Here is a 23,507-nt window from a genome sequence, read left to right on the forward strand (position 1 = left end):
GCAGTTGAGAACACTTGGGCTTAGGGAAGGTAAATGACTTGCCCAAGGTCACACTGTTCATAATGTGCAACCTGCACCTGACCCAGACCCAAAGGACTGCATGTCCCAAGCTTCTTCACACACAGAACTGCTGCTAAGCCAGATGGGCTCTTAGAAGTGTGTCCAAGTATCAGTAGGTCAGCCTCGACGGCATGGCCACCTCTCAGAACAGACTAGAGATGCGTGTGCCCTCTTGAAGACGCAAGAAAGACCCAGTTCCGCAAAGGGCTCCACGTGGTAGCCCCAGGTGATGCAGGAGATTTGCAATTTGCTTCTTGCCTACCTTCATGGGCACTTGTGTAAACAGACCATCTCCAAGACTTCTCTGGACCAAATTTTGTATTCAAGAAGGGCTTCCCTGGTCTCTCATTTACCTTGAGTGTCTGGGGCACCCGTGTGGCACCAAGACCCGGTTAGAACAATGCTTCCAACAAGCGTGGTAATGATCACTGATTCCACCCAACCCAAGGGGAGAACAAAGGAAGACGGCCACGCACACACCAAAGCAGCTCTCTAATCATTCAGAACACAGCCATACCCACAAGTATGCGAGCACGTTTACCATTCCAACCCCTCGCTCTCTCCCTGAGACCTGCAGCCTCTCCAACTTCTTCTAAATCTCCCCCACCCTGTACCACCCCCAGCCCTACCAAGACAAGACACCATACCCTGGATGTCCTTGCAGGACAGGACAGGCCCTGAGCAATTTTCTCCGGTGATATGCAATCAACAAAGAGCTTTCACAGGCCTGACTTTGTGAGTGTCATCATAGCCTAGAGGAGGCGGCTACAGTTATGCTCACCTGCAGAGAAGACTGAGGCTGGCATATGCTGAGAAGCAGGGGACAGAAGTCTGGATTCTGGAAATAAGCAGAAAGGGTAGAGAGTCAGACTTTTGGGAAAGGAAAGGAAAGGAGATGAGAGGAGAAGAGAGGAGACGGGAGGGGAGGGGAGGGGAGGGGAGGGGAGGGCAGAGCACTCCCACTTATGGTGTGCCTGCAAACAAGCACATAATGGCTGCACACTGGTCCCTTTAGTACTTCTCAGCCACCATTCACTAACTTTTAAAAGGAGAAGGGGGAGCAAGGTTGCTGGACACAGCAAGGGAGCCTGTGACAGAAAGAGACCCAGACAGCCCCAAGTGTTCACTGGGTGGCAGCCATCAATGGGGGTCTGTTCCAGGCCATTTTCCTATATTATCCCATGTGCTTCTCCAAACAGCCCTGTCCGGTGAGCTGTGATGTCCATCTTGGAGATAAGGAAGCCAAGGCTCAGAGAAGGTGCTCAAAGCCAAGCCTCAGTGGCTGGGAAAACACAGTTCCACCTGTCCTGAGATCCAGGGATCTTCCCCGTGTTCTAGGGAGAGGCAGGAGTGCACTGCCAGCCTCCTGGCTGCCTGTGCTGGCTCCCACCAGCAGCTCCAGGGACTCGAGCCCAGAGAGCCTCTGACTGGACTAGGGGGAGGGGGAGGTCTGCTACCTTAGCCCTGGAAGGTTGCCTGCATGGAAAACCAAGAAACACACAACATGGTTAAATTAGCCACATTTATTATGAGAAATTCTGCTTGCTTGCTTTCTTTCTAGAGAGAGAGAGAGGGAGAGAGCAACAGAAGGGCAGAGGGAGAGAAAGAATCTTGGGCGCACAGAGCCCGATGCAGGGCTCGATCCCACGACGGCGAGCTCATGATGTGAGCTGAAATCAAGAGTTGGACGCTTAACCGACTGAGCCACCCAGGCGTCCCAGGTATCTTGCTTTCTAATGATGCTATGAACTGCATTTCCCAAGAAAGACGCACATACACCCCTTCCTCTCTTTCTCACACGCTCACATGCACACACCCTTGCACAGTGTTCTCTTTGGGGGCATTTCCTTTTGCCTGGTCTAAGGCAACTCTGCCCCAGTTGGTTTTTCTTCCCACTCTAGCCAGATATCTTTCTAGAACACAAAACTGACCATGCCATTCCCTTTTGGAAATCCTTCAACAACACTCACTTTGCTCTTGGGACAACATCCACGCCCCAGCCTGCCCAACAGGCCCTTCGGATAGACATGTGCTGTCCAGTACAGGAACCGTTAGCCACGTGTGGCTATGAAACGCTTCCAGTGCAGGTGAGTGCAAACTACCCACCAGATGTTTATGACTTGGAAAAATAATATAATATGTCTCATTAATAATGTTATACTGGTTACATGTTGAAATGATAATACTTTGGATTTTAAGATATAGATTATCAAAATGAACTTCACTTGTTTTTGCCTGACTTCTTAAATATGGCTACTATGAAATTTTCTCATTGCCCAAACCTCAGTTCAAGAAGCACCCACCCTGATGAGCTCCCCGTGCCCCCCTTTCTTTCTTATACATATGCAAGTCTCCAGGACGGCGCAGACGGTGTCTTAGACATGTCTACGTGACCTCAGCTTCGAGGACGGTGCCAGTTGATGGGTGTTGAACTGACTGTTCAATGGGTGAATGAATGACCAACACAAAGGCGTGTGGCTCTCAGTCTCCAGCCCCGGCTGCCATCTTGGTTCCCTCATCTGCCCAGTTCCCTCTTTTTCCAATGAGTCCCAAGCACACCTGCATCTTTATGGCTCCTGGGGCTGAAGGGCATCTCCCCCGTTACCCCCTCTCCGAGTCACTACAGTCTCGGATGATCTCGACATACATGACTTAGCCTAGCGGTGAGGCCCCCCCTCCCCCCAAGGGAAGCGTCATGCTTTCAACATCAAGTTCCCTCTTTGGAGGGGCTCAGCTGAATCCAGGGCTGTACTGCAGGATGTGGAGGTGACAGCATTCAGGGTTGTACTTCCACATGCCCAAGATGAGCTCCCAGCTGCCTTGGGGGTACCCCCCCCCATCAAAGGGAAGCAGCTTTGTGTCCCATCTTCATTCCAGAGCTCGACCAAATCCCTGATGGCCTGATTCTGAACATCCTCTGACTCTCCGCACCCCCCAACCAATTCAGGATGCTCAGACATGCAGGCCTGCGCTCGCCCAACATGCTGTCAATAGTAGCTCCCGGTTCTGCCTGTCATAGAAACAGCACGGGATTCGACAGCCAACTGCGACTGTGGAGAAAACTCGGCCCCCAGCAGGCACAGCGGGAGTGTCTCATTCATGGCAGCTCAATCCCTCCCACTGGAACCCCATCCATCACTGCCTCCTGCCATGACAGAGCCCCAAACCTGAGCTCCAGCTCTGGCATTTCTCAGAGTCACATGGATGGCGATCAGCAGGTCCCTTTGTCCTTGGGCCTTTGCAGGAAATGTGCCTCATTCTGACATCTAACATTCATTCCCAAACAGGAGTCTAGACTAAGGGGAAAAAAAACTCTAAATCTCCATTGATTGTGCCTACTGGAGGGAGGTTAATGGGTGGTCTCTGCCCTTAGCTATTACTAAAGAAAATAGAAAAGTTTCGTTTTCGTATTTGCAATGGGTGGCAAGACGAAACGAAACGAAACAAAAACAACTTCAGCCTTTTCCACTCTCTTTTAAAGAACTATGACTGTTGGGTCTTAGGAAATGAATGACCTTAAAGTCCATTAAAATAGGTGAGATTAGCGAGTGCTCAGTTAATAGAGACTGTTTAGTTCACAATAAAAAACAACGGCCCAAAACACTCAATGAAAAAAAAAAAATGTTTCTCAAGGTGAAAGACTGTTCGGAAAAGCCCTTGAGAATTAGATTAAAAATGAAGAAAAAAAAAAAGTAAATCATCCTTCAGAACACGTTCTTTAAAAATGCAGACTCACCATTCTGAGAAAGATTTTGTCCTAAATACTGTTTAATTCCTTAGCCAAGAGGTTGATTAAAGTAAACGCCAGCCAACGGAAATGAATGAAAGATATTCGCATACTCCCGGGTTTCGATGAGTTGGAAGGAGAACATCAGGGCATGTGAGAGCCCTGTGTTGATGGTGCCTTCTAGAATAAAGGAGGAAGGACACAGTGGAGCAGGAGAGGTCATACTGCAGAGAGGAGGGGAGGGCAGGATGCAGGGATCCTCAGAAAGCTGGGGAGGCACTGGACCTCCCTGGTTCCTGGGATGGGGCAGGGAGACACGCCATTACAATCAAATATGAAAAGAAAAGGTGAGCCTGGCAGGCTGCAGGGTGTCAGGACCCAGCGGTGGCAAATCTTGGGTCAGCCTCACTTAAAAACCTACCTTCCAATCCTTGGGGCACCTGGGTGGCTCAGTTGGTCCGGCATCCGACTTGGGCTCAGGTCATGATCTCACAGTTCATGAGCTCAAGCCCCGCGTCGGGCTCTGTGCTGACAGCTCAGAGCCTGGAACCTGCTTTGGATTCCGTGTCTCCCTCTCTCTCTCTGCCCCTTCCCTGCTGGCACTTTGTCTCTGTCTCCCTCAAAAATAAAACATTAAAAATATTTTTGAAAACCTACCCTACAATCCTCATCATCCCTCTCTGGGCTAAATGTTTGTGTCCTACCCCCAAATCCAAATGTTGGAATGCTAACCTCTAAGATGATAGTAATAGGAGTGGGGCTTGGGGAAGTAATTAACTGGACCCCTGTCGGTCAGATTAATGCCCTTATAAGACAGGAAGACAGCTTGCTTTTTTTCTCTCTCTCTGCTCAAGGGAGAGACATACCATGTGAGGACATGAGAAGATGTCCAGGAAGGGAGCACTCGCCTGGACTCTAATCTTGGACTTCTAGCCTCCAGAACTGTGAGAAAATAAATTTGTGTTGTTTCAGCACCCCCGGTCTATGGTGTTTGTTATAGCAGCCCAAGCTGATCGAGATGTCCCTGATCACGGTTTCTGTCTCAGAAGTGCTCCCTTCATTCTCTGTTGTGTGGTCCCTGCTGTTGGTACTTGGCTGACCTGATCCCCACCCGCCTCCCTTTTCCCCAGGCTCTCTTCCAGGAAGGGTGGCATGTAGCAGAAAGGAGCTCCCAGGAAGTTTTGGGTCCTGATGAAAAGGCAGTGGCCCATCCTTTGTCCATCTGTCTTCTACTATTCCCTGCCTGGAGCATGGGAGGTTTGGAACATAGCAGCCTTCTGTCCACCGTGCAGGGGCCAACATGACAAAAGACAAAAGACAACAGACTAGGGATGGAAAGAGAGAGGAAAGAGGCAAGGAAAGAGGAGAGAGGAAAGATAAGAAAAGCCTGGGTCTCCTAAGAGTGTTGCTACATAGCCAGGTTTTTTCTTTTGTTGTTGTTGTTTGCTTGCTTGCTTTTTAGGAAAAAAATATGTCCCGTGTGTTTAAAAAACTGTTCGTCAAATTATCTGTCATTTGCGGCTGGGAGGATTCCTAACAGATACCGTGCCACCCTCTAGAGCACTGGAGAACATTCTTTACTTTATCAAATTCTTTCAGCAATGAAAGCCAAAAGCCCGAAGACAGTCTGGCCACTACGGTCTGTTCGGCCCCTCTAGGGAGAGAGTGGGGCTGGTAGGGACCATGAATCGTGCTTTCGTGTCCAGGTATACATTCCAGAAAATAGAGTCTTAGGGCCTTTAAGAGTGCCTCCTCTATTTTACTTTAAGATTCATGAGACCATGTATGGTATCTGAGTCTTTGGGAATGGTAATGATGAGATCAACTACAGTTGCCCTATACAGAGCCCCCAAAGCCTTGTCTTAGAGAGTCTGGAGACTACTGGAGGCTCTCTTCCAGGGAGACTTGTACCTGACAATACCTTTCGCATCGTCATACCATTGGCGTGGGTCGAAACTGCACAACTGCAAAACCAACAGGGCTCACTGTCTCAGACACACACTTCTGCAAGGTCTTGCCTGGAGCAGACAAAGGGCACTTCCAAGGGGAATGCCAGGAGCCCGCGTGGGGCAGAGCTTCACAGGCAGGAGAAAGGGATGATGGGACCGATGGCGGGTAACGCAATGCGGCAGACCCAACCCTGCCTTGTCATCTGGGAAGAGGAGAGTGGATGGGGGCCCGAATACGGGAGCTTCTCTGCCTTCTGGAAACCACGTTCATCGGTCTTCTGTGGCCACATTCACGCCTCCTCCGTTGGAAAATTCAGACCCGATGCAAATCTTAGTAAGTCCAAATGGAAGCCTATTCTCTGAGAACTGGTTTCCAATAGATCATTTTTCAACCGTTTCGGACTGGGGAGAAAAAGGCTAGCATTTAGTCTCTAATGCTGTTTACGCAATCTCAGGCGAAGTGATTCAGTAGCCGTCTCTCACTTCAGACTTTGAAAAAGAATAAGTAGCCCTCCCCCACGCCGCCCCCTGCAAACCCCCATTAAACTACCGCACATTTCAATCTATGCATTGATGACGGGGACGAATACATTTTCTGCCACATCGATGTAGTTAAATTTCTAGCCCTTATTTTTAACCCAGCACCATTTCAGAAATCAATTTCTGTGGAGAGAGAATACCTGGACATTTAAATCCATCAAAAAGGAGTAAATGAGCATTTCAGATACATCCATCAAGAAGAAATGCCCCTTCTCCCCATCATTGTGGGGCTTTGTCAGTCGCCTGTCAGATGAATGTCCGCGTAAGTGTTTATTAATCACTCTTGCGCTCACTGATGGGCCTGAACACTTTGCTCCTCGAAGTCTCTGACATGGACAAAGTATGCGGCAGGTTTCTTCCCTCGGTCTCTTGAGCACAGTTGCTTACTTTGTTAAAGTTAATTTCCACTCATTTCTGGCTTTGATGGGAAGATTCCTTTATCAATTCAATTCATGCGTGTTGTCTGCAATCAAAGCAATATTGTCTGCTAATGTGAGCTACGTTCCCTGCTCCCTCTCCGTTTTATGCTAACGCCTTCCTTCTGCTGGTCCTGCACTGGAGAATTTGGGGAAGAGGCTGGCTCCCTGGCCTTCAGAGACAGGCTGCAGTGATGGCTGAACCGGCAGCCACCTACCCTTCCCGGAACTGCTTGGCTGCGAGAAATGGGGAGGAATCACCTGGCTTGAAAGAGAAGTCAGTGGAAGAGAGAAGGCAATGGGAGCCACGCGTGACGGAACCTGGTCTGGATCCCCCGGCGGAAGAACCAAGCGGCCCTCGGAGATCTTGGGAGGCAGGAGGTTTATTTCACACCAGCAGGTTCAGAGGAGGTAACTCTCCAGAGGTTGAGCCTTACATCGAGGTCTCCAGTGTAAGCAGAGGGAACGATTTATAGTCTGTGACTTCTGCATTCCGCATTAGTAGTAATCTGGCGCTCACGCGTGGCAAGCGGGGTCGGAAGAAGAACCCGGAAGGGGAGTCTTCAGTTGGGGACCGGAATTTCCGTATCAGTCCCATCGGCCATCTTATAACAGATTTTCCCCTATCACATGTGGTGGCAATTTGCTATTCCTGCCATGACCTGTAAGATCAAGTCTTATTCTGGAACTCACCAGCCTTTACGTGAGACCTTTCCACTTCCTCTACCCCGAGGAGATTCACCATCTCCCCAACACACACTTTTGTGCTTCTCATGCTGTCCTTCCCAGCTTCCCTCTCTTCCCCATCTCACCCCACCCCTGTGCACCCCATTCGTCTAAGTCCTACTCTTCCCGAAAGACCCGCCTCGAGCCTTCCCTCCCTCTCCCTGCCCCAGGATAGCTAGCGCCAGCTCTTCTCGGAATGCTTCCGGAAATCAAACTTTCACCACGACTGCCCTGGCACTTACCACCTCCTGCTACACTGTGACAGCACCACTGAGGAGCGAACGGAGCCAGGCAGGTGGAGTCAGGCAGGCCCAAGCCTGATTCTGACTCAGCCGCTTGGAGTTGGATGGCCCTGCACGTCTCTGAATCCCTGTGGACTTTCTCCAAAAAGAAAAGGAGTGAACTACTATCTGTCTTGTGGGACGGTTGTGCGGATCCACAATGACTTGTGTAACCCACCCATCACGGTGCCCAGTGACGCGGAAGCCCAGGAAATGGTGGCTATTGTTATAAATCCCAACTAGATGACAGACCCCCAGAGGGAAGTGCGGTCCACACCGTGCATTTCTGCGCTACAGAGGAAGGAAAGTTAAACCCCCGTGATTCAGACTCTCTTGCAGCCAAGGATTAGGTTACCTATAAAGTTCCAGAAATTAAATGTGCTTCTTCACCGTCTGGAAGACAGAAGCAAGGGGAGACTTGTCAAGAACTGTGAAGGGGCCGAGGTTTTGCTCTACACGCAAGCTAACGAGTTCGTCTACCCCACTGTCATAGGTGCTGGGAGAAGACAGGAGACTCTCGGGTGGGAGACAACGGACTTATTACTGACAGCAGAGCAGCAGCCAGACTGTCAGCATTTTCTTGTGCCGGTTCCTTAAAGTTCAGTTACCCCAGGGCAACACGAAGAGGGCCAAGTGACCCCTGCATACACAGGAGAATCCAAACCTTTTTGTAAGTTACAAGATTTTTTTAATGCTTATTTATTGTTGAGAGAGAGAGAGAGAGCAAACGAGTGCAAGTGGGGGAGGGGCAGAGAGACAGAGAGAGAGAGAGAGAGACAGAATCCAAAGCAGGCTCCAGGCTCTGAGCTGTCGGCACAGAGCCCAACGTGGGGCTCGAACTCACGAGCCGTGAGGCCATGACCTGAGCCGAAGTCGGACGCTCCACCGACTGAGCCACCCATGTGCCCCTTCGAAATTTTTGTTTGGATGTTTATTTATTATTTTGAGAGAGAGAGAGCGCTGGGGAGGGGCAGAGAGAGAGGGAGAGAGAATCCCACCAGGCTCCCTGCTATCAGCGCAGAGCCCGATACAGGGCTCGAACCCACGAACTGTGAGATGATGACCTGAGCTGAAACCAAGAGTCAGATGCTTAACTGACTGAGCCACCCAGGTGCCCCAAACCCAAATCTTTTCCAGCGGATAGTAGGCGAGCCTGCCCATTGCTTTGGAGGGGGATGTTCTATCTCCAAAGCTATTTTCTATGGGAGCAGCCTCGAAAAGACAGTCTAGAACCAAGCAGACAATACATCTACAAGGTGTGAAGATGCAAGACACCCGTGGAAAATGGTCTCTCCACGAGCCCATCTTCCTGCTGCCAGCTGCTGCTCCTAGCAAGGAAGGTTGTGGAAAATTGGGGGGGGGGGGGTTTCTACGGTCGCTTTCCAGTGGTCACCAGCTTTAAAAGAAATGATAGAAACCACCCTAACCCCAGACCACATCCATGACTGTGACATACACTGGAGCTCAGCTGTTCCTGTGGCAGCGTCCTGGCTGAGTTGTTAATTGTGGCAGGCTAGTTAGGCATTTTTGAACTCACGGAAGGCCTAACCAAGAGTCCACTTCCTAACCTGTGTTAAATTCTGCCCTTACGGTATCACACGGCTGGAGTGGTTTCTGCTTCCTGCGCTAATATAAGTCTGGACTAAACCTCAGTGTTCTCCAAAGCTTTGGTGCCTTCCACTAAACCTGTGATAATGGTGAAGATGGTGACGATTATGATGATGGCAGTGGTGATGACAATTAGGGGAAGGAAAAGGAGGAGTTTGAGGAAAGTAGGAGTAAAGCAGGAAAAAGAGAAGAAAGAAGGGGAAAAAACTTCATTATGTTTCTCCTTCTTTCCCTCCCAAAATACACATATTATCAAAGGAGAAAGCAAGCTTTTTGAGTCTCAAAAACCTATTACAAATACTAAATATTTGTAGTAGGTTTGAGTCTCAAAGCTATTACAAATACTAAAAAAAAAAGAACAAAAACAAAAACAAAAAACTCTACATACGCATTACTGGAACCCCAAGGTCACCAGTTAGAGCTCTTGTTTTGTTTTGTTAATTTACATCTCCTTCTAATTTTTCTGTGATGCAGAGGAGTTTCTCAGATGCTCTCACAGGCTGGTCACATCCTTGGCTGGATCAGGGAGAAGCCAGATCTCAGTGGAAGGTTCCCCAGTCACAAAGCTGCTTTCATACCTGTCTCAGCACTTCACAGGGGGACGGGGAGGGGAGGGGAGGGGAGAGGAGGGAAAAGAAGGGAAGGAAGGGAAGGGAAGGGAAGGGAAGGGAAGGGAAGGGAAGGGAAGGGAAGGGAAGGGAAGGGAAAGTCCATGTCTTTAGCCTAAGTCATGGTCTAGGGGTTCTTCCTGGAGTGGGAGTTCTAGCTGATGAGCTCACTCCCAACAAGCTAACCCTCCCAATGGTGACCCAGAATACTCATCCCAGTCCTGTGAAGTAACTTCTGGAAGGCCATCTCTCAGAAGCACCTTGTGACATGTCTACCCCTCTGGGCTGCCCTGTGCCATCCCAGAGTTCTATTCAGGGTCTGGCATAGGCATTCACCCTTCCTACGCAATACAGGTGGCTGGGTTCTGAGATGCCCATAAAATTGCCCATGTGATACGTGCATACGATAGCAGCTAATATTTATTGAGGACTTACTATGTGACAGACACAGTGTCACACGATCTGGAGGTCTTTTAGTTCGTTTCAGTCCCCCACGCCCCGGCAGTTCTATGAAGCAGGCACTTTTATGCCTCCTAGTTCACAGAAGTGGCAACTGGGGCTCAGAGAATCAAGCAACTCGCCCCAAATCATAGCCAGAATGTCTTCGGAGGCTCCGCTCCTAACAACTATGTAACCCTGCTCAGAGCAGGAACTCAATGGATATTTGTTCCGTGGATTAGAACAGGTGTGGCAGAAATTGCTGATTTCCCCTATTACCCACTCTTCCCTTCATCTTAGAAATAACCCCCACTACCATCCAAGATTTTGGCTGAGCCTCTGCCTACTTCCTTAGGCCTCAGTTTCCACATCTGTCAATCAGAAACAATAATAGTACCAGCATGCCTCGGTGGCTCAGTCAGTGAAGTGTCTGACTCTTGATTTTGGCTCAGGTCGTGATCTCACTCGTGGGATCGAGCCCTTCCTCAGGCCCTGCGCTGACAGCTCAGAGCCTGCTTGGGCTTCTCTCTCTCCCTCTCTCTCTCTGCTCCTCCCCTGCTCGCTCTCTCTCTCTCTCAAAATAAATGAATAAACATTAAAAAAAAAGAAAGAATGAATAATGGTACCTGTCTCATGTTCCTCAAGTGTAAGAACTCCCAGTCATGTAGATCGCTAACCAGAAAATGTCACCAACTATGGTATCTGACCAGTAAAATACATATTTTAAATTCCTAACTTATAATTCATTTTAATGACTGTGAGGCTGTGTGTGTGTGTGTGTGTGTGTGTGGCTTAAATAAGTTACTACATGTGCCTAGCACACAGCATTAAATTCCGGCCAATTGATTAGATTAAACTGAATAGCATTCTGTAAGTCTAGCTCAACACAGATTAAGAAACTCCAGAGAAAGCTCCACCCAAATAAAGAAAAAGACACTGGAAATTTGAGATGGATAATCTCGGAACCTGACCCTTTAACGATGTTTTAGGTTGAGGTCCTAAGACAAGATAGTAAGCTGGAGAGGCTCCTAGGTTGTTCCCAATTTATGCTTTAATCTTTAATATGTAGCAAAAGCTTAGGGACGTGTTTGCATCTAGGATACAAACTAGACAGGACAGAAGTGATCTCTTCCTGCCGTCCTAGACTAGAGCCAGCTAACAGGAACTCTAAGGTTTGTTATGAACGGCTCCATGGGATTAGCCTTATACTTCATAGCTGGAGAAGTAAAAGAAAGTGACTTTTCTTAGGAATTCGGTTTATTCACTAATTCTACATTGTTAGCTGGAAATAGGACTTCTCTCTGAAGCACAGGGTCTACTCAGAGCAGATCCGCTAATAAACAATCCCCCGTGGATTCTGTTTAATTTGCTTCCCTTTTTGCGTGACCTGCTATACGGGAGACATTCACCCGGTGCCCCAAAATGACACAGAGATCTGTACAGTTACAAGTACAATTACTCAAGCAATTAGTGACAGATGCAATGTTCTTTGTGGGAATTGAGAACCAGGGTTCTTGCTCTTCCTCGGCGCTGCCTGCGGAGGTGGTGGCCATCTGTGACTCGGCATCATGGCGGCCCTCAGACCTCTGGTGAAGCCCAAGGTCGTTAAAAAGAGGACCAAGAAGGTCATCCGGCACCATTCCCACCGAAGTGTCAAAATAAAGCACAACTGGGAGAAGCCCAGAGATACTGACAATAGGGTGCGCAGAAGATTCGAGGGCCAGATCCTGATGCCCAGCCTGGTTGGTTAGGGGAACAACAAGAAAACAAAGCACATGTCGCCCAGGGGCTTCCGGAAGTTCCTAGTCCACAGCGTCGAGGAGCTTGAAGTGCTGCCCATGCCCAACAGATCTTACTGTGCAGAGATTTCTCACGGTGTCTCCTCCAAGAACCACAAAGCCAGTGTGGAAAGAGCGGCCCAGCCAGCCATCAGCGTCACAAATCCTAATGCCAGCTGCACAGCGAAGAAAGTGAATAGACAGCTTGTGTGCGTGTCGTATTTGTGTTAATAAAACCATAAAACTACAAAAAAAAAAAAAAAACAGGGTTCTTTCGAAGATGAGGAGAACTAACCAAATGGCGAGGACATCATCTTTGGAACCGTACATGACCTCAAGACATGGTGATCCATTGGCTTCTCTATGCCTCTACTCTTCTCAGTACCAGGGGGAGAAATACTCAACCTCCTGCCAGGGTTAAGGGCATCACTAAGAAAATCCCAAAGCAGCTCCCACAAGAATTGAGGTGTCTTGACAGCTGCCTTCTCTGAGAACCCCGCTCTTCCTCTTGCCCCTTCCGATCATCCACAATGTAATGAGGACGCGGCCATCATCAATCACCTGCTCATTGTGGCTCTGTGAAACCGCTAACCCAAATACTTGGCTGAACAAAACTGGGGCTATGTGAGTGGACGTGGAAATGAGAGTGATGACCACAGGACTCCACAGGACTCTTAAAACCAATCTGCTCCGCTCTCTATGGCATACCACAGAATTTCAGCCTTAGACAAGTTCTCTGCTCTCTCTTCCAGCGGCTTGTTTTTGCTTTGGGGGACGTTTGTGAGCCAAAGGCTTTCAGAGAACGAGAAGTTGAGAGCAGATGTGCCCAATAAGAAGTTGGGATGTGTCTGAGGTTTGCTCTGGTAACAATGGGGAAGGGGGAGCGTGTGTTGAGAGGACCGAGCGGCCACCGAGGTCTCCCCTGTCCGCGGGTTTATTGCTTTATGCTGCCACCTGGCTGATCATTGAGCTGCAGGCTCCTACTGCAGAGCAAGAAAGACGAGACAGAACATTTACACTGGCAGGACTCAAAAACAAGTTTCCTGATAGGCACCTCGCCAGACAACTCAGACCAGCCTCATGAGAGGCACTGTCATCCATAAGGCGGAAACAGGTACTAATTCTAAAGGCCGGGCTTAAAGGTCAGGGGTTCGCTCATCAGCTGGAAAACTCTTTAGAGGAGACTGGTTCTGTTTCAAACCCACCGTGTTTTGTTCTTTAGATCTATCAACACTTCCTATTGACATCCTCAGTTAAGATGTTCCACACATTCATCTTCATGGTCCCTGAGTAAGAGAACGCCCTCATCCCTGCAGAAATCATCTTTGCTTCCAGTGATGTCAGGGTCAAAGACAAAAGGAACAGGTGTGCAGTGAACGACTTGGGCTGGACAAGCCATGCCAAAAGAAGGCCTCACCCACATTCCTGCATCCTGCCACCCAGGAAAGAATACACACAGCTCGCATTTACTGAGGGCATGCTCTGTCTCAGACAGCGTGCCAAGTGCTTTACCAATACTTAAGGAATGAACAGCGGCCCCGGGACAAGATGTGGAAGGAGCAGAGATCTGTCCCAGGCTGAGCACACAGACTGAGGAGAAAACTCCCTGGAGGGCAAGTACACGGTGGGTGTCAAGGTAGGTGCCAGCTCACAGACTGGCCTGTGGGCACTTGGGGGCACTTGTAAGCATGTGAGCCCATGAAGGACTTCCAGAAAACGAGATAGAAAGGGAGGCATCTCCAAAGTGAGGCCAGAGGTCCTGCAAGATTCAAACAGAAGTCTAGGTTATTGACATTAATTGCCTTCCCCTGCACCCGTTGACCAGAAAGCCATAATATTCGGGTTACAGGTACATCATTTTTAATAAGGGAGGGGTGATCATTCCACTTTTACTATAGAAAGCTAAAGTGCTGAGAACTCATGAAATCTTGTGATGCTCACCAAGATGCACCTAGGATGCGGTGAATAGGTACAAAGCAAGGACAAATCATTCTTATCGCCATGAGTGCCAACATGAAAAAATGTATTAAACGGGGGCGCCTAGGTGACTCAGTCGGTTAAGCGTCCGACTTGGGCTCAGGTCATGATCTCGCGGTTTGTGAGTTCTAGCCCCGCGTCGGGCTCTGGGCTGATGGCTCAGAGCCTGGAGCCTGCTTCGGATTCTGTGTCTCCCTCTCTCTCTGCCCCTCCCCCATTCACGCTCTGTCTCTCTCTGTCTTTCAATAATAAATGTTTTTAAAAAATGTTAATGTATGAAACATATACAATGTCCAAAGTGCCAAAAGCCATGAGAAATGTTGGTGACACCAGTATAAATAAGTATTTATCCCTGCCCTTAAAGGTTTGTAATCTAGATGGGAGAGAACAGGAGGATGTCCCAGAGGCTATGACATGATTACCATTGGTTCCTTCATTTGACTTGATTCTTATTATCTGGATGGATCAGGGGTTGGAGACCACACTAGTTATGACTAGATACCACACTAGTTATGACTAGATACAGCTGCATGTAATGGAAAGTTCAAATAATAAAAATGATAAATATTTATCTTTCACTCACGTAAAATACGTAGGCAGCTCCTTGACCTTCAGGGACCCAGGCTCCTCCCATCTTTCTGCTCTACTATTCCCAGGATGAAGTTTCTATCTTAAAGATCATTTAATGATCCAAGATAGATACAGAAAACGCCTCTCTGACTTGCAAGGACCACCCCCCTCCACTTACCTCTTCAAAAATGTTTGTTTCCAGGGATACATCTATAATCCTGGTTTTTCTTTACACTCCCCAGCCCCAAGCTCATCCATCCTAAGACTAAAGCTACCGTGTTTGCATACATAAGTTCCAAATCTCTCTTTCCATCCCTCATCTCTCTACTCAACTTTAGAACCACATCTTCATCCTGGGACACCAGCAGAATGCTCTGAGGCTAAGGATTAAAATGCAACACATCATGGTTGCCTGGCTGGTTCAGGTGGTAGAGTGTGGGACTCTTGATCTCAGGGTCCTAAGTTCAAGCCCTACCTTGAGGGCAGAGTTTACTTTGAAAAACAAAATTAAATGCAACACTTCCCAAACATGGAGGTAATGTTGTACCTCCCCAAGCAAAAGTGGGTCCTGCTCTTGAGGTCCCTGTCTCTGCATTTGGTATCGCTGCCATTTATTCCCTCAAACAAGCAACCCAAGCATTCATCCACGTGTTTGGTGCCCTCTGTCTTTCATGCCCTTCCCCTCCAGCACGCACACACACACACACACACACACACACACACACACACACACACGCGCGCGCGCACACACACACACACACATACCCCTAATTGGTCTCACCAATTTTCCCAAAGATTCTCTTCAAATTCTCCCAAAGATTTCTCTTTTCTTATCTTCCTGTCTCCTCTCCAGCTCTCAGGTGGTCATTCTCCATCACTTGAACTGATTTTCTCTTTGCCTGTTTCCCTACCTTTGTTCATTCAATAATTCAGTAAATTGGTCATTTGCAAGCCAACTCTCCGTTGGATCCTGCTCTGGCCCCCTCTCTGGCCCCATCTATAAGACTTCCTACTCCTTCCAGGAATATTTCTTAAGTTCCTTGGCTTCAAATCTCTGAATAGGGGCACCTGGATGGCTCAGTCGGTTAAACGTCCAACTCTGGCTCAGGTCGTGATCTCTCGGTTCACGGGCTCGAGCCCCGCGTCGGGCTCTGTGCTGACAGCTCAGAGCCTGCAGCCTGCTTCAGATTCTAGGTCTCCCTCTCTCTCTGCCCCTCCCCCACTTGTGCTCTGTCTTTCTCTCTCTCTCTCAAAACAGATAAACGGTTTTTAAAAATCTCTGAGTAGGAGCAAGCCCAAACCTGTTAGCAGGGCCCTTTGCACCTTAACCTCCAGTACCTCTCACACGCATGTCTAGGCACTTGTCCCTCTCCGCCCTCCTCCACTCCTGGCTCCCGGGTACATTGACTATGCCCTGGCGGACCAGGCGCTGTCCCGCCCCCTTGCCCCAGTGAACAGACTGCTCTCTCCTGGGAGCGTTGCCTGAGTCACTCCTGGCCTGCTCAGGGAAACAATCCTTTTCTTTGCAAGGAGAATTTCCCCCTTCGTTGCCCCAACCCAGAAAAAGCAGAAATAGTCGCTGATAATTCCAGAGCCTATAACACATTGCCTCTCTTTCGAACTATCCCCATCTCCGGCACACGATGAAAACACCTAGATGATGGGCCCTAGCCTTGACCTACCAATAGGTCCATCCAACCCCTGCAGAGCAGTACCCCAAACTGCCTTGAATGGGGCCATCTTGCCTCTCCGAAGGAACAAGGAATGTGAGAAACTCCTGAGGGGGGCTGGGTACCTACAGATCTGCCATTCACTTGAACATATTGGGCCCTCCCCGCCCCCCGCCCCCCCCCCCCCCCGTGATGACTCAGGCATGCGGAGGGCCTGATGGCCACAGAAGAGTCAGACAGTTCCTGCAAGTAAGTTGCTCCACGGCATACCCTTGAGTGCCCCGGTGTATTAAGCAGGTAAACCACAAAGCCCTCTTATCCATGCCACCTCCTGAGTCATACCTCAGGATTCATTTATTTATCCAGCAAATATATACTGAGCCCCTACTACGTGCCAGAAACTTCTCTGAGTTAGGATACAGTAATGCACAAGATAGACAAACATGCTGATCCCCAGTGGGGCAGGTATTTCGGTGTGGGGGTAGGAGGGACCGAGACAGAAAAACACATGAGTAGAAGACACAGAAAGCTGGAAGGCATTTATCAAACAAGGAATCTGACTGGGGAACGTGGGGAGGAAGAAGTGGTATTTTTTCGTAGGGGCGCTGACCTCCCTTTAAAGAAAAGTGACATTTGAAGACGGAAAGCAGCAAGGAGCCCTCAACCCCCCCCCCCCATTTCTGCAGTTTTTGCGGGGATGTGTCTGCTGCGAATATCTCAGAGATGCATTTCCAGGAGAAAAATGGCCAGCTCTCTCCACCAACAGGAAAGGAGGCGGTGTGAAAGAGAAGAAAAGAGCGGGACCACAGAAATCATTCCATGTTGAACTGTCCGTGATGGACACTTGAAAACCGGCTCTGGGGGCAGAGCAGGGCCCTCCAGGCCGAGGGGCTCCCCGGGGCCCGCCTGTCTCTCTCTGTCTCTCTCTCTCTCTCTCTCTCTCTCTCTCTCTCTCTCTCTCTCTCGGGCTGTCAGGCTAATCCCACCGCCTCCTCCCACCCCGCCCCGCCCAAGGAGGCGTCGGTTCGTTCGCTCGGGTGAGTAAAGTTCAAACCCAGCTGAAGCCAGCCCCGGAAGGCGCGTCGAACTGGAAAGCAGCTCGGCAGCCAGAGTGTCCCCCGGGGAGCGGTCCCCCGGGGTGCGAGGGCAGCGGCCGGAAACCAGGCGGCCGCGCTAGGCCGCGGGGCTGAGAGGCACTGGCCCCCCGGGCGAGCTCGCGCCCCTCGCCGGGCGGCACCGGAGTCCCCGCGGCCCGCGCGCCCCGGCTCCTGCCCGGCCTCCTCCTCCGTGGGCACCGCACTTTCCTGAAATCGCCCAACTCCTGGGGCGCGCCCCGCGGCCCCGGACTGTCGAGCTGGAGCCCCCTTTCCGGCCGCAGCCCGCCGGGTTTAGCGATGGCGGATTAAGTGTGCGTTCTTTCCAGGCCTCCCGAAAACACTCTCGGGGACGCTATTTTGCTTGGGCCCGGGTCTCTCCCGCGCCGAGTTGCACAACAAACCATTTAAACATTTCAGCACAAAACCCGATCCATTGTGGGCCGCACATTAAAAAGTGTTATTCGCTTTGAAGTTTTTGTCTAATGGCTCTAAACTGAAAGAAAATGTTTTCCTATTACTTAATTCAATCATAGCGAAGAGACTTGGTAAAAAGCCCACGGATTTTGCCCCAAAGTGTGACAGAGTTCTCTTTGTGTTTGCTTATCCTCCGCTGTCACACACTTTAATTCGCCTCTCTTTATCTGGCATTCAAAACTTTCTTCAATGACATTCAATAAGGTCCAGAGGCTGGAGGGGAAAAAAAAAAAACTGGTTATTTTTCCCCCCTAGATATTCTTTCCCAGTAGCTTTGGCCTTGCTCGCATTCAGGGGCTCTTAACCCCTTCCTCCCCGGGCGCGGGCTGCAGCTCCCAAGAGACCTCTGCACCCTCTTTTAGCGGCTCCAGGCTCCGGGGTTCAGCGGCCGCCCCTTTCACCCCGCAGAGCCCCGCCCGCACCCCGCGCCTCTCCCACCCGCCACTGCCCGGGAGAGGGGTGCCTCTCCGGCCCTGTTCCCCGCTCTCGGCTCACTCTCAGCGGTCCAAGCTAGCACAAATTACCCAGAGAGCAATTAGGACTGACATTAGGCTGCACTAATGCACTCTGGCTAGTTTGCAAGCACCACCCTTAGGCGGGGAGCCTTGGAGAGGAGACCCTGGCCTTGGGGTCAGCATTGGTCTCCTGTCCACCCCCCATGCCAAACAATCAAGGAAGCCTTCAGCCCTACTCCTCCTGCTAAAAGACGTGCTAAAAGCTTCGTCCAGGCTATTTTCCCCCATTGCCCCTCTCCTTGTTATGGAATCGGTTGTTTTCGCACAGACAAAGTCCTTTGCTTTTTAATCAGTTATAATTTGTTGCTATTGTTATCGTAAAGATGTCACCAATGATGAAAAACCATGTAAATGCTTCAATCTGGGGCAGTCTTGCTCCCGAGCACTGATTTCCACCACCCCCCCACCCCCCACCCCCGCCGCGGAAAAGCTTCCCCCTTTATTTCTCACAATTCCATTCAGAGCCCTGAGCAGGTGACTGCGGCGATTTGGTTCCAATAAAATCGAAAGTAACCGACTTCGGTGAAAAGTCCGGGGCTGCAAATTCGAAATATTTATGCTAATTTCCCATTGTATGGAAAAAGTTCCTTGGCGAAGCAGCTTTGAGTCCGGGGACTATTTAAAAGGCTGAAGCTGTGTACACAGCGCCAGGCGTTTGAAGTTGTTTAACCATTGTGTGGCCAGAAAGAAGAGAGCGACGCGGCAGGAGAAGGTCCTGGGGACAGGGGAGGTCGGTCGGTTTGGGCAGAAGCAGCAGAAGCTGGGAGTACAACTGCCCTTCGCCCCGCTCCTGTGGGGCAAACTTCAGGAAAGCACTGATTTCCGAGCGCACCCGCGAGTCTATGGGAGTGTGGGCGAGTGGAGAGAGCGCCGGAAAGATCTACGCCCAGCAGAGCATCTCCACTCGCCTCTTCTGCTGGGGTGCGAGATCTCGATCTTCGCAGTGTAGGCTTCCATTCCCCGTTCCCTGTCCCTGTCCCAGACTCTCAGAGGCTATCCTCCACTTGACATCCACAGCGCTGCCGTCCAAAGGAAGAGAGTGGCTGACCAACGTCTACCGAACAAAGACTGGGCGTTAAGGGCAGCATCAGAGTTAAGACTTGGAGAAACTTAAAACAGAAAGACAGCCTTGGGACTAGCGCTGGATAAGGAACACCGAGCCCCCTTTTTTTCCTCTCTCTCTCTCCAGCAGCGCCTCTCGGCTGCCAGAGCCCCGGGTCCTCCCCCTCAGGGAGAGGGGAAGGGATTCCACAGGTGGAAATCAGACACCGGCTGTAGGGACACCCGCGGGGTGCACCACGCGGAACTGAGCAAACTGAGTGGAGGGAGCATGATCTTGGGGAGCAGGGGTAGATGAGAGAAGGAAGGGGATGGAGACGGAATGCGCAGGGAGATGGGGTGTGCGCCCATGGGAATCTGTGGAAGTGAGGCAGTGGGGGTACAAAATCAAGAAGATAAACCTGCCGATCGCCAGTGCAAAGCCAAAGGGGAGTAAGGAATAAAGAGAAAGAAAAGAATATTAAATCGCGGGAGAATGAGAAAATAAACCCGCAAAAGGGAGAGGAGGGGGCGAGGGCGCCTGTTACGGCGTGGGTGGGGTTGACAAGAATAGAGTACATTATGCAGTTCATTTAGTTAACAAGTGAAATAATGAGGAAGCGTGCAGAGTGAATGCCAAGAGAAAAGGCACAAAAACCCTATTGAGAGGCCCCGGCCGCTCCTGGCGTAGCCCATCACATGGCAATAGTCCTATTTAAGCGGCGCCGCCGGCGCCTTTCAGCACCACTAGTGCTGGCCAGCACCCCGAGCTCCTCGGGCGGCGGCGGCGGCGGCGGCTTCAGCCTCGGCCTCGGCGGCGCCTCCAGCCTCCCGCGACCCGGCAACAGCGCGCGGCCGCTGCCCGGGGAAGGGCGCGGGGAGCCGCGGAGTCCGCGGGGCGCAGCGAGCCGGCTGGCGGTGGGGCGACCGCGCACCGGGGCCATGCCGCGCTCCTTCCTGGTGGACTCGCTGGTGCTGCGCGAGGCGGGCGAGAAGAAAGCCCCGGAGGGCAGCCCGCCGCCGCTCTTTCCCTACGCCGTGCCCCCGCCGCACGCCCTGCACGGCCTCTCGCCCGGCGCCTGCCACGCGCGCAAAGCTGGGCTGCTGTGCGTGTGCCCGCTTTGCGTCACCGCCTCGCAGCTGCACGGGCCCCCGGGGCCGCCCGCGCTGCCTCTGCTCAAGGCGTCCTTCCCGCCCTTCGGCTCGCAGTACTGCCACGCGCCCCTAGGCCGCCAGCACTCGGCCGTGTCGCCCGGGGTCGCTCACGGCCCCGCCGCCGCCGCCGCCGCCGCCGCGCTCTACCAGACCTCCTATCCACTTCCCGACCCCAGGCAGTTCCACTGCATCTCCGTGGGTAAGCCGGAACGCTGCGCACGGGGACAGGGCATAGGGGACCCGATGACAGTTGGCGAGCCAGGGATAGGAGAGGAGGGTCCCTGGGCGTTCTGGAGACGAGGAGAGTCACGCTGGGACCCGGGGGGTGGGGGTGGGGGTGGGAGTGTGCAATCAGGGTCGTGTGCCTCTGGAGGGTTGGGACAAGACCCAGGAGGGAGGGTGAGGGCAGAAGGTCCGGGTCTCGGAGGGGGCGCGCAGGAGGGAGCGGGGGCTAAGGTTCAGGGCGCCCCATAAAGTAGTGCCGAGGCTGTGTGACTCTGGGAGTACCAGGGTCCCGCCGCTCAGCAAGGAGGCGCCCGCGGTAACGCTGCTGTGCATCTCGTTTGGGGCCAAGAGGTGGGTGAGAGACCGAAGTCCCGGGATTCTACTGGGCGCCTACCGGAGGATCGGGCCCTCAACGCAGGAGTCTGATCGCTTCCCTCTCTGCACCCCACCCCCTTCAGACAGCAGCTCCAACCAGCTGCCCAGCAGCAAGAGGATGCGCACCGCGTTCACCAGCACGCAGCTGCTAGAGCTGGAGCGCGAGTTCGCCTCCAACATGTACCTGTCCCGCCTACGCCGCATTGAGATCGCGACCTACCTGAATCTGTCCGAGAAGCAGGTGAAGATATGGTTCCAGAACCGCCGGGTGAAGCACAAGAAGGAGGGCAAAGGCAGCAACCACCGCGGAGGCGGCGGGAGCGCGGGTGCCGGCCCCGGGGCGCCGCAAAGCTGCAAATGCGCGTCGCTGTCCTCAGCCAAGTGCTCCGAGGATGACGACGAATTGCCCATGTCTCCGTCCTCTTCGGGGAAAGACGACCGGGATCTCACGGTCACTCCCTAGGCGCACGCCTGCCCAGGTCGCCCAGCCCAGGCCCTCCCCGAGTCTCAAAGACTGGCCCTGGGACGAAGTACCGGTTCCCAGGCACCCGCTGCCAAGCCGCGGCCACGCACGGGTTTGGCAAGGGTTTGCGGGGGCGGGGGGGTGATCCTGGGCAGCGACAAGAGCCTGGCAGAGACCTGACGCTGGTATCCCCACCCCAGGGCCGGCGGCCCTGCCAAGCGAACGCCAAGCTGTGAATCCTGCCAGCGCGGGAGTCTTTCTCAGCCCTGCAGCACAGCGGGCCCCGCGGGCATGCCGGCCGGCCCTGCGCCTTGCTGGCCGCTGGCGCCTCCCCGCGCGACCTCTCTGGACTGGCTCAGGCTTTCTGGCTTCCTCTACTCCCCTCCACCCTGGGGCCAGCTGGACCTCTCACTCCTCGACAACCGCTGGCCTCCCCCACCCCGCCCCTTTTGCTTCTTTCTCTCCATACCCACTTGTTCACTGCGGTAGTTTATCCACGACCCCCCCCCCCCCACTTATGAACTCTTGTTGTCACTGGTTTTCCTTTCCTTGCCGTCCCCACCCCCACCCCCGGTCCTCGTGGGGCCTGCTCCATGGTCAGTGGGCCCGTTTGCCCCTTAGTCAAGCGTCGCTGGCACTGCAGCTCCCCTCCCACGAGGGAAATCTCCCCCCGGGGCCTCGGGGTCGGGGAAGCCCACTCACATTTTTTTGGAGATGCTCTGCATTCCCCTAAATAGGCCCCGGGGCTCTGGGCCTCTGGAGACCCCCCCCTCTTCCCCAGACCCCAGATGCCTGCCCCGCCCTGGTCTAGCTTGTCATTGTACGGTCTCTGTAATACCAGAAGATATTTATTTATTTATTTATGTACAAAATTTTAAATAAACTTTTTCTTTTTTCTTAGAACTCCGCGTGGCTCTGGACCCCAGGCCTCGCTCTGGACTGGACAGGCACCCACCTGGGTTGAGACTTCCAGCTGGGTCAGGGCGGGGATGGGATGACGGGTCCGGGGTCCTGTCCTCGCTGGTCCACCAGTCCCTCTCTGCACCCTAAGCCGGCGAGGACTCTGCCTTCTGGGTCCCCTGGTCCGTACACTCCCTAGTCTCTGGTCGGGCTCTGGCCAAAGTGCACTGGCTCCATGTCTGAAGGAAGGAAGGAAAGCACTCCCCCCACCCCCGCTGTGCCTCTAGTCCGGACCCTCCCCCCCCCCAGGGCTCCCTTCCTGCCCTGGATCTGGCCCCCCAGCAGCGCTCTCTGGTGGTCCCCACCACCATCCACGCACGAGGGCAGCAACCAACGCTCTCTCGAGAGCGGGAGAACTCCGTCCTTCCTTCGCTGCGCCCTGACTGATAATGTTTATCAATTGCTTTTTATCTACCGTATTTGTTAGGAACAAATGCCCACCAGGCTGGTGAGGCTTTCTCTCAGAACAGCCCCCTTGCTTTGCTTTGAGGCAAATTCTATCAGACTGTGCGTCTGAGATTCCGAGGACGCAGAGGGTCCAAGTCCCGGCTAGGGTCCAGCACCTATGTCCTCGCCTGTTCTTGTTACACCCCCCACAGCTCACTACGACTTAGAGTCAACACCCCAACCCTCCTTGGGGACACATGCAGGGTCTTCGTGCGTTACGTGGATGAGAAGGACGCGCTGGGGTTTCTGTCCAGGCAGAGAGGGCACAGCCCCAGAGTGGAGTATTTCTGCTGCTCCGGCAATGGGACATGGGAGACAGAGGATCTGGGTTCTCACGACCCTCAGAAGGCTCCTATTCTGCCTCCTGGAAAACCGGGCCACTTCTTTTCCTGCCAGACGGCTCCCTGCCA

The 23,507-nt window shown here is 52.2% G+C and overlaps 1 protein-coding gene and 1 pseudogene across 1 annotated transcript; both read left to right on the forward strand.

Moving 5' to 3' along the window:
* The first annotated feature begins 11,697 nt into the window (after positions 1-11,697).
* On the forward strand, positions 11,698-13,968 carry LOC128313494 (60S ribosomal protein L32-like; annotated as a pseudogene).
* Positions 13,969-20,414: 6,446 nt separating this feature from the next.
* GSX1 (GS homeobox 1) lies at positions 20,415-21,690 on the forward strand. The gene is made up of 2 exons (XM_027065313.2): positions 20,415-20,826; positions 21,311-21,690. Exons 1-2 carry the CDS (start codon positions 20,415-20,417, stop codon positions 21,688-21,690), a joined length of 792 nt encoding a protein of 263 aa, XP_026921114.1.
* Positions 21,691-23,507: the final 1,817 nt, after the last annotated feature.

Source organism: Acinonyx jubatus, chromosome A1 (assembly GCF_027475565.1).
Source record: "Acinonyx jubatus isolate Ajub_Pintada_27869175 chromosome A1, VMU_Ajub_asm_v1.0, whole genome shotgun sequence".
Classification (NCBI taxonomy): domain Eukaryota; kingdom Metazoa; phylum Chordata; class Mammalia; order Carnivora; family Felidae; genus Acinonyx; species Acinonyx jubatus.